Source organism: Trachemys scripta, chromosome 24 (assembly GCF_013100865.1).
Source record: "Trachemys scripta elegans isolate TJP31775 chromosome 24, CAS_Tse_1.0, whole genome shotgun sequence".
NCBI lineage: Eukaryota > Metazoa > Chordata > Testudines > Emydidae > Trachemys > Trachemys scripta.
This window is the reverse complement of record NC_048321.1, coordinates 4,430,682-4,441,927: the sequence shown is the minus strand read 5'-3', so window position 1 is coordinate 4,441,927 and position 11,246 is coordinate 4,430,682. Positions and strand designations below refer to the sequence as shown.

The window sequence follows — 11,246 nt, the reverse complement described above, 5'->3', positions numbered from 1 at the left end:
CCCCCTGTTCCTCCTGCCCTCACCCCACAGATCCCCTTCTCCCCTGACCCCAACACCACAGACACACACACACACCCCCGCTCTCCCAACCCCATAGACACCCTGGTTCCCCTCCCCTGGCCCCCCTGCTCCCCCAACACTGACACCACCAAGATGCTCTCCTCCTGCCCCAGTGTGAGGCACACACACACATACACACACACAATTACCTCCAGCAGGGGAAGCTGAGCACACACACGCACACACACACACACACACACATACACAGACATGATTCTCCCCAGCAGGGGGAGCTGAGCACACACACACACACACGTTGCAGTGCCCCAGCCCTGGGGCGATTCCCCGGAGGCTCAGGGGGGTCGGGAGCTGTAACGCCCCCGCGTCCGTGGCCCCTCTCACCGCTGTTTCCCTGGCAGGGCTGACGGAGGAGGACAGCGTGTACGTGTTCAAGGAGGATGAGATGATCGAGTATGACGGGGAGTTTGCGGCCGACACCCTGGTGGAGTTTCTCCTGGATGTGAGTGGCGTCCCCCGGTCCCTCGCCCTGCCCCCCTTCAGGCCCAGAGACACTGCCTGCGGGGGTTGGGGGAGACACGGCTCCCTGCCTCTGGAGGTGCTGTCCAGGCGCTTTTCCCTTATGCTGCATATCACAGCCAGCATGCTCAGGACCTCTCGCCAGCCTGACAAACCCTCCCACCCCCCAGGTTGGCCTGTATCACTGTCTCCATTTACAGGGGAGAAACTGAGGCAGGGTCACATGGTGAGTGAATGGTGGAGCTGGGAATAGAACCCAGGAGTCCTGGCTCCATGTCCTCTGCTCCAATCACTAGCCACCACTCCCTCACAGTGCTGAAGCTAGAACCCTGGAGCCCTGACTCCCATGCCTGGGCCTTCCCCACTAGCGCGTGCTGGGTCCCCTCCTTTGGCCTGGATGGCAGAAGAATGCAGGCTGTGCACAACCCACAGGCCTTGTCCCGTGTCCTCAGAGGTGGGGCTTGCCACGCCCCACCCTCCCCTCCTGCAGAGCCGGCTCCCTGGGTGTGGGGAGTGGGTTTCCCAGGGTCGGGTGCTGAGCTCCCTCTGCCCCCCTTGCAGGTGCTGGAAGACCCGGTGGAGTTCATCGAGGGAGACCGTGAGCTCCAGGCCTTTGATAACATTGAAGACGAGCCCAAGCTCATCGGCTACTTCAAGAACGAGGAATCAGAACGTACGTAGGCGGCGACGGGGGTCCCTCCGGTGGTGAGACCCCCCCTCCCCGGGCCCAGCCCCCCAGCCCAAGCTGCGCTGTTGCTATCGGCTGCAGAGGGCTGTGAGCTTCCTCCAAGCAGTGCCAGGGGAGTCATTAGCAGGCTGGCTAAGGGCTGCTGGGGAAGTGTGAGTGGATGGATAAAGGCGGCCCAATGGCAAACCTCCACGGCAGGGCAGCAGCAGCCACAACGGGTCTAGGAGTTTCTGCAGGGGCGGGAAGCTGGTCCCTGTGCTCCCAGTGTCAACTACAGGAAAATCTCTCATCCCTGCCAGGAGCAGGGCTTGCCCCCTCTGCGGCCACTAGGAGGCGACGTAACCAGACACAGCCGCTGAGGAGGTGGGGCTGATAATACAGTAGGGGGTGCTCTTCTCTCTGACTCAATGCTGTCCTCAGTGCCCCAGTGAGTTGCTAGGGGGCGCTGTGCAGCCGGGAGTGGTGTGGGTGACTCAGTAGGGGGTGCTCTCTCCTCTGAGGCTGACCCAAATGCCCCAGCATGGGGCTAGGTGTCGCTGTGCTTTGCTGATGGAGGTGCTGCCTGATGCCAAATACAAACTGGGGGCCTGACCACGTGTAAGTCATTTAAGATTCCCTGGCCCTTTTTGTAAGAGCTGAGCTGTCATTCCTTGTGTCCAGGCCAAACCCCAGCCAGGTGATTCCACGGTCCCGCCTCCATCACCCCAATGTCCTGCAGCTTCACTTCCTGCACTGAACTGTGGTGTAGCGTTTTGTGTGGCTGTTAAACAGCTGCCACATCCCACCCCAGAGGTGGCTGCATTGCAGTGCTGGGTGAGCGATCCCTGTGCAGCATTGCTATGAGCTGTTAAACAGCTGCCACATCCCACCCCAGAGGTGGCTGCATTGCAGTGCTGGGTGAGCGATCCCTGTGCAGCGTTGCTGTGCGCTGTTAAACAGATGCCATGCTCTACCCCTGAAGCAGGAACTCACCCTTCTTTGTAAGCTCCTTGTGAACTTTCTGGAGACAAAATGCTATGGAAAAGTCTCCCCTGTTGGGGCCAGTCCCTGAGCTCTTCCTGGTGCAGCCCCAGTGCAGTGACAGCAGGGCCAATGTCATCCCATCCAACAACCCAGCCAGGAGGTGACCGAGAGCAAATTCTCGTCACTGCCGTTTTGAATTCAGACCCGTTGTGAGCTAACAGCCCAGCAGCCTCTTGCCAATCCATCTCGCCAGCATTAAGTGAGCTTAACCCGTCAGCCCTGCGGCTGTCACAACTCCGCTCACCCAGCGCCGAGTGAGGTGCCCAGCCCCGGAGCTATGGTGCCTGTGACCATTCCAGGCACAGTTCCCCTCCTGGTCGGACACATTGCATCCCCGAGGATGGGGGGATCTGCCTGCCCGCTCTAGATTAACCCTCGCTTCAGATCCCGCACCCCCAACCCTGCCAGCCTCAGCAGTTCCACTGCTTTCCAGCCCACATGCTCCTCTCTCTCTCCTATGGGCTGCCAGCCCGATTCCCCCCATCCCCTCCAAGGCCCAGGCCCAGTCTCCTTTATGGCTAGCTTCACCGCCGCTCAGCTAAGAACTGAGCCAGATGTGCCCCCCCAAATCTAACGAGTCTGAAAGAGTCGACACATTTAAAACAGAGGAAACCCAGGTCATGCCTGGACATGGCACATGGTTCACCCATGGAACTCATTGCCACATGGTTTCATTGAGGTCAGCGGTTATCAGGATTGAAATAAAGGGTTGGGCACTGATATGGGAGGAAAATAAAGAGGGGATCGACAATGAACTCTCCTGCTTCACTGACGATGCTGGGGCAAGGTTAAGTTTCTCCATAAATTATCCCCAGGGTGGGGTCTCTTACTCCTTCCTGCAAGGCAGCTGGGACCGGCCATTGCTACAGATGCTCTGACGCAGTTGGGGTGCTCCAAGCTGTGGCACGGGGGCTGTAATGACGACGAGCGCTCGGGGTCTCGTTAGAATGTCCCATCTGTTCCGCCAGGGGGCCCACCCTGACTGGCGGGGGAGAACGCCTCCCTCTGCCATTGCCACCACTTCCCATCCAGTCCTGGCTGCTTCTCTGGGCATCTCCCAGCCATGAGGGGCCCAGCACCAGGCTGTCAGCAGAGTCCGGTCCCCACCCCACCCCCGTTGCTGGTGCTGCTTCAGAGGGGCTCTGGCAGGGTGAGCAGAACGCACACGTGTAGCTAGCTAATAAGGTCAGGGGAGGCTAAACCCAGCCACACCGTTGTCGAGACGGCAGAGCAGCGGGCCACCCAGCTTCCCTAACTGGGGCAACCCAGCAGCTGGGGTGTGAGCCCAGCAGGGGGATCCCGGAGTGCCCAAAGTGGGACAGATTTCCCTCGTCGGTGCCTTGGAGGGCTGGAGGGAATGGCTGAGCAGAGATCTGTCCCGGGCAGCCAGGGAGACCCTGCAAATTAGGCATCAGGCATGGGGAGCAGGTGCTAGAAACACTCAGAAATGTACCAGTCACCACTCTGGGCAGGAGAGGGGTCTAGCCAGAGTCTGGCCTCCTGCGTTCTCTGTGCGGAGTATGAATAGGTGGCTGGGGTCAGGGCGGGGAGGCAAGGCTGGTGAGTTCTGTCCCCATCTCTGGGAAGAAAATGTGGTCATAAAAGTGGAACCCGGTGCTCTTGGGCTTCTTCCCCTCTGTGTGACCTTAGACAAGTCCCTGCCCAGCTCTGTGCCTCGGTTTCCCTCATGGGTGAGGTCTCAATGGAGGATGTGGGAGCCAGGAGTACTGCGTAATTCGGAAGAAGTTTTACGGATGACTTCATGGGTTGATCTTTGAGACGTGTAGGTGAAAGACGCAGCAGAAGTAGGTGTTGTTATGTTTAATAATCAGTAATTAATTAATTGGCTAATCAATCAACACATGGGAAGCACGCCAGTCCTGAGAGGAGAGGAGGCATAAAGAGAGGAAGGGATGTTATGACTGGAGTGCCCCCTACGTTAGGAGCGAGCAGGCCTTTGTCCCCTCTAGTGGCTGACCTCTGGCAGGAGATAACAGTCTACTACAGCTGCTTGTTAAGAGTTGCTGGAGGCTCACGCTGTTAGTACAGAAGGTCCTGAGTTCAGGCCTGGGTGATGACCCTAGTTTGGGGCGGTTGCTGGTCCAGCCCTGGCCGTGGGTGTTCACAGCCCTATAACCATGACCCCATGGCTCTGGCTCTTTCAGATTTCAAGGCCTTTGTGGATGCCGCTGAGGAGTTCCACCCATACATCCCTTTCTTTGCAACCTTTGACAGCAAGGTAGGCGCAAGGGGGAGCGTCCAGCTAGTGATGGGGCAGGGCCAAGGGATGTCGAAGGGGGAAGGGGAAGCCTGTGTAACCCTCAGGAAGCAAAAGACCCTCATTTGGAGGGATGGGATCCTTCCCGCTCCCTCTGCCCATCTCCAAGCTCTATGGACAGCTGCTGCCAAAGCGAATGGGCCTGGAATAACCCTGTTGGTTACTGGGGTGAGACAGGGCAGAATCAGGCATGATTCCCCCGCTGCCAAGCACAAACTGCTCCTGCTGCAATCGGGGGGAGCTCCCTGGGATGGGGGGAAGGGGGATCAGGTCCAACAGACCCATCCCACACCAGCTCCTTGGCAGCACAGCATACAGATCAGCCTCAGGATCAGGCCCCATCGCTCCCGCCCCTTCCGCAGCAGCAAGGGAAGGAGCCCGCGGGGCTGAGGCGACTGCTGGGGGGGTGTCCTGTGGGTCGTGGTAAGCGGGCCATGGACACCCCTTGCTCACTGGCCACCTGCCCTTGCCCCATCGCAGGTGGCCAAGAAGCTGACCCTGAAGCTGAACGAGATCGATTACTACGAGCCGTTCATGGACAAGCCCGTCACCATCCCTGACAAGCCCAACAGCGAGGAGGAGATCGTGCAGTTCATCGAGGAGCACAAGAGGTAGGGGGCTGCCAGCTGCGGGATGGGTCGGAGCCCCAGTAAGGCAGGAGGGTGGTCTAGTGCTTCAGACGCTGGGCTGGGACTCCGGACGCCTGGCTTCCAGTCCGACTCCCTGTCAGATCTTGGGAGAGCCACTCAGGCCTACGTTTTCCAGCATGACTGGTGATTTGGGGGATCTCCACTGCTGCTAGACACCCGCCCCCTGGAAACCAGACCGCATTACAGTGTCCAAATGCCTGAAGTCACCAGGCTTTAGAAAATTGCCATCTTAAGCACTACGTGCCTCAGTTTCCCCGCCTGTCACCTGGGGAAACTTTGCCTGAAGGGCAAAGAGGCCCGAAGCTCCCCTACATCGGGGCTCCTGTAGGCAGCCAGGTCTGGGGAAAGTGGGCAGAGTTGGCTGAAGGAGCGCACAGCTAGGGAGACATAATCATTAAACTTCCCAGCTGGGCAGCTAAGGAAACCACGTCCGNGGCGGGGGGGGGACTGGCCTGGAACCAGGAAGCAAAACAATCAGCAAAAAAAATAACTCAAAGTACGGGCCCACTTCTGCCAACTGGGCTGGGCTGGGTGGGTGGGGCTTACTGGCGACAGGGCGGGGGGAGGGTATAGGGCAACACCTGGCGATGGGGGTAGGTGGGCCAGGTGGGAGCTTGTGATGGGGGACAGCTCTCAGGGGGGCGAGGTTCCTCGGACAGAGAGAGAAGTGATTGGGTGTGGAAGGGCACAGTCGGTCGTGCCATGGAGCCAGTCAGTCACTAGGGGGAGTTACAGTCAGGTACAGTAAGGAGTTGCAGTGGTTCATGACAGGGAGCTACAGTTCATTTTGACCTACAGCTACAGTCGGTCACCTTGGGGAGCCTCAGTCAGTTGTAACAGGGAGCTACAGTCGGTCATGAGGGTCACCATGAGGAGCTACAGCCAGTTAGGATTTCGCGCTGCAGTTGAACTTGATGAGGAGGGAGCTACCACTGGCTGCCATGGGGCATTGGGCAGCTGCCGCGAGGAGTCAGTTGCCATGGGGAGTTAGTTGCCATGGAGAATTAGTTGCCGTGGGGAGTTAGGGTTGATGGAGAGAGGGAGCGATCCCAATGGGGAGATACCACGGCTGGCTTGCCATGGGGGGCAGGGCTGCCCGGCACAGCCTGGCACAGACGCTGGTTTCCCCATTGGATGCCTGTGGCTAGGGATGGGATAAAACGTTTGCCCAGCCTGACAACAGCTCCGTTTCTATGGCTGCGGCAGAGCAAGGAAATTCTCCTGCTGCCATAGAAACATGGCACTGGGTTGGCGCAGAGTCTGTCTCCCAGGAGGGGGCTCAGCTCCTGGTTACTTCTGGGGGCTCCATGGAGCGAGAGCCCCCTCCTGCCCCTAAGGGACCCTCCTCCCGCAAAGGCAGTGATGTGATCCACACCCAGCCACTAGCCCGTCATGACCAGATCCACTCCTGCTGGGGGATTTGCCCCGAGACACCTCCTGCCCCTGCCCTCCACTAGGGGGAGCTGCTGTGATTTTCAGGGGGCGGGGCCATTGGAGCTTAATTATTGTCTTCCCCAGGTGCCCAAGCCACGCCCCCTCTTCAGACAGCTCCGCCCATTTTTTCCCAGCCTTGGCTGCCCCTGGGGTCCTGGTGGGAGAGGGGGTTTCAGCTGCTTTGTCCTTCTGTGGCCTCCCCCATGACAGACTGTCCTGGAGCCAGTCCTATTGTCCTTCTCCATGTCCCCTCTAAAGCCCTCTCTGCTGAGATTCAACTCCAAGGCTCTGCCCACTTGTCACTAAATATCCTGTGGCACTTACGCAAGGAGTGGGGATGTTACTCTAGGGTCCTGGCCTAATTCTCACTTGGATCATTACAGCCCCGCTGCACACGGTCCGTTAGAGACAGGATTCCCCTTCATTTCCTGCCCTAAACTGCTGTGCTGTGTGGCTGTGACACAGCAGCTGTGTCCCACCCCAGAGACGGCTGCATTTCCAGCAGTGGGTGAGTGATGCCTCTGCAGCATAGCTGTGTGGCTGTTAAATGACTACACTGCCTCACCCCAGAGGTGGCTGCATTTCAGCAGCAGCCAAATCACAACCTCGGCAAGCAGAGCGCAGAAAGCACAGTGGATGGGGGCAGCTTGCCTGCTGTCTGAGTATAAAGGGACTCCAGCACCCTACAGAAGAGAGAGGAGTTGCTGTGGAGTTTCATCCAGCTTGTTTCTCATTTATGCTGTCAAGCCCCCCTCCCCCCCCCCCCCCCCCACCGGCCTGGGCCCGGGGGGGTAAGGGGGTAACCGCCCCGCCCCCCCCCCCCCCCCCCCCCAGCAGATTGCATTTCTGGACAAGGATGTTCCTGACACGTTGTCCTGGCTGCCTGTTCACGCTAATCCCCTCGGATCAAACTGCCGCTCCCCTCCCTCCCCCACCCAGCGACCTCAATACAGAGCAGCCGGGAGACGGGACAGACAAGGGGACGGGAGCGATTCAGGGGTGACGTTCCCCCGGCACAGAGGCCCAGGAGCACAGGGCATGGCTCTGCGAAGGGCGGTAGATCCCCAGGGCCAGATCTCTGCTTTTGTTCCATTTTACTGCCATGGTGGGTGAGGCCCTGCCCCTCCCTGACTCATGCTAAACGCTGGCAGATCAGGGACTTTGGTTGCCATGGCAGCTGCTCTTTATTCCATCAAATAGCTCGGCAGTTACTTCCCCGACTGGATTGTGTTTGATTTTGTGCTGCGTGGTTCCCTTTTGTATCTCTCCATCCGCCTTTGTCTCTCTCACTGTCTCTCCCCTACTTGTTGCAAAAATTTGGCTCAGGGTTTCAAACACCCAAAGCTTAGCACCACACAGACTGTGTTCTCCCATCGCAGGGTACAAGAACTGAACCTTAAGAGTCCTGTTCTCTAACCACTAGACCACACTCCCACCTAGAGCTGGCAATACAACCTAGGAGTCCTGCCTCCAGCTCCCTTTCGCTAACCACTACCCCACATTTCTACCTGTGGTGGGGTATAGAACCCAGTAGTCTTGACTTGCACGCCTCCTGCTCTAACCATTATACAACTCTCCCTTTCAATGCTAGGAGCAGAATCCAGGCACCATGGCGTTCAGTCCCCTGCTCTGCCCAAGAGTAATTAAACTCTGAGGACCACTTAGGGTGACCAGATGTCCCGATTTTATAGGGACAGTCCCGATTTTTGGGTCTTTTTCTTATATAGGCTCCTATTACCCCCCACCCCCTGTCCCGATTTTTCACACTTGCTGTCTGGTCACCATAGGACCACTCTTGCACCATGAAGGAGCATGGATTTAGCAGATGCCACCTGACTGCCTGGGGCATGCCTGATGGGGGCTGGGTTTCTGCAGGGCTCCATCCCTCACACACTCCCTCAAAGCAGCCTCTGTTGTTATCTTGCAGGTCAACACTGAGGAAGCTGAAGCCAGACAGCATGTATGAGACCTGGGTGAGTCCAGAGAAGGCCTGGTGTCTCGTGAGCTTAATGCTGTGCATGGCCAGTCAGGGGCCCAGCTCCTTGCCAACCAGCCATCTAACCCACCCAAGCATGGCGCTGAACCGTCACCATGAGCCCTCTAGCGTCCCGCCAGCCCACCCCCCAGAATGACACACTGGGGTGCCTGAAACCGTACTGCACTGAACCCTGGAAAACGTCCCTGGGGCGCAGTCCTGGATTGGCCCCCCAGGATGGACTAGGCAAGATTGAATAGTTCTTTCCCTAGCTCTGATTTCTTTCAACTCCTGAAGTTCGTGCTGGTTTCTCCCATGTTCCTTAACTCGGGCAAATCTCCCGTGGACGTCACCTGGCCCAATCCTTGCTGAACGCATAACTCTTTGGGCCTGATTCTCCCATGCCCTATATCTTGTACCATCCTTTACATCTGTGCAAAGTGGGTAAGGAATGTTACCAGATCAGCACTTCACCCCCATTTTGCGCTGATGTATATGTCTGCTCAAAAGTCAGGGCAACGGAGAATCAGACCCGATGAGTGAAGGACTCAGCTGGGATTGGGTCTGTTCTTTAGTCAGTTCCTTAAAAATGCACCACACACACACCTGTGACCAGTTTCTTCGCTGACGTAGAGCAGGGTAGTTCCAGCGACATAAATGCAGCTACGCTGATTTACCCAAGCTGAGATCTGGCTCTTAAAACCTTTATGAAAAATATATGAAAAAAATCCCACGAAACTGGACACATTTATGCCCTTTAATTAAAGCATTCAGCTGACTCGTTAAATAGTCAGTGGATGTTAGGTGCCTAAATACCTTAGGGTCTGGGCCTCATTGTCCAGCAGTTTGGGCCCACAGTTATACATTGGTTTGGGGGAAGGGCGCAGGGTGGGGGGATGTTAAGGATTTTAGAAAACGAATGTTAATAGAAATGATTTCGTGGATTTTTTCCTCGTTTCCAGCAAAACACTTTTCTGTTTTGATTTAGACACTTCTCTGTTTCTTCAGCAGCTAAAAGGCATCAGCTTTGGGCTGGTGCAGGAAAAGCAGAAAGTGACATTGACTAGACAATGAAATTGACTAGAAAGTGAAATTGACGAGCAAGTGAAAATGAGCAGAAACTGACAGCACAAATTAGATGTTTCACATGCTTTCTGTTTTAACAACCTGCCGTGGTGTCATTAGCACCGGGAAGGGAATTTGTTTTCTAAACGATATAGGGGCCAAATTTTCAAACTAATATCAGGCATCAGAATCTAGACATAGGCAACTGAATAATTGGCTTAATTTTTCAGAAGTTCTGATCCTAACTTCAATGGCAGTTCTGCACGCTCAGAAAAATCAAAGCACCCAAGATTGAAAATGTGGGCTCTCATTTTTAGCCTCACCATGTCCCATTATGTATTTGACATTTTTTTTAAATCACAAAGATGGGGGTGATTTTGTAAGATATTTTCCCCCTTTAATAGTTTATTGTCACCTCTGCCTTTCATATGTGTGCCTATTGCCAATATGTTTTATAGTACATATAACAAATAACATTTCCTGCATGTGCCAACATCCGGTAATAAACACTAACCCTAAAATATCACTGATCCTGTTACTTTCTAAGCTGCATTATTCTTTGGTTTGTAGGTGTTCTCTCTGTGTGTCTATTGGAGGGAGAGGTTAATGTTATGGGGTATATGTATGTGTGTGTGGTGTATCCAATATGTGTGTCTGCGCACATGTAATTGTGCTTCTGCATGTGTGTATATGTGTGTGCACATACGCTGTGTGTGTGTCTGGTTTGTGCAGAATGTGTGTACCTGTGATTTGCATGTGTGGGGTGTGTTTGCATATCTGAGACGATGTCGATACATGCCTCTTTCTTTGGGTGGGACGTGTATTCCTGCAGTTATCTGCATGTATTGCGCATGTACGCATGCACAAAGATCTGTGTGTGTCTGTGTACACTTGCCAAGGTGTGTGCATGCGTGTGTACATATATCCTTTTATGTGTGTGTGCCCAACAAAGTAGGGCCACTTCCATAACGGCCTGTGTGTATATTTGTGTGTGTGTTTTGACACGTGTATTTCGAGTTCTGTGCATGTAAATCTTTCGGTGCACCTGGGTGCGTAGGTGTATTTTCACAGGAGGCTGTGAGCATACGGTGCGCACATGGTAATCGTGAATGTACATGAGTATGGTGGTGTGGGGGTAGGCGTGTGGATGTGGGCAGGGAGTGTCCTTGGGAGCTTCGATATGACTATGTATGGATGTGTCTGTACCGGAGTGTGAATGGGCTGTGTTCATTTGCATTCAGGTGTGTACTGGGCTGTGAAAGTCTGTGTTGGGGTGAATGAGACGTGTGAGCTTGCACTAGGGTTTGCATTGGGGCACTGATGAGTGTGCACAGGGGTGTTAATGGGGGTGTGAGCTTGCACTAGGGTTTGCTTTGGGGCACTGGTGAGTGTGCAATGGGGGTGTGAGCTTGCACTAGGGTTTGCATTGGGGCACTGATGAGTGTGCATGGGGTGTGTGAATGGGGGTGTGAGCTTGCACTAGGGTTTGCATTGGGGCACTGGTGAGTGTGCACAGAGGTGTGAATGGGGGTATGAGCTTGCACTATGGTTTGCATTGGGGCACTGATGAGTGTGCATGGGGTGTGTGAATGGGGG

At 55.4% G+C, this 11,246-nt stretch overlaps 1 protein-coding gene across 1 annotated transcript in view; it reads left to right on the top strand.

Annotated features, from left to right (window-relative positions):
- CASQ1 (calsequestrin 1) overlaps positions 1 to 11,246 on the top strand; it is a gene marked incomplete in the record, with an annotated part of 38,093 nt that overhangs the window by 18,342 nt on the left and 8,505 nt on the right. Inside the window, 5 exon segments of the mRNA XM_034756919.1 lie at positions 420 to 520; positions 1,099 to 1,210; positions 4,414 to 4,487; positions 5,007 to 5,137; positions 8,538 to 8,583. Coding sequence (XP_034612810.1) covers positions 420 to 520; positions 1,099 to 1,210; positions 4,414 to 4,487; positions 5,007 to 5,137; positions 8,538 to 8,583 — 464 coding nt within the window.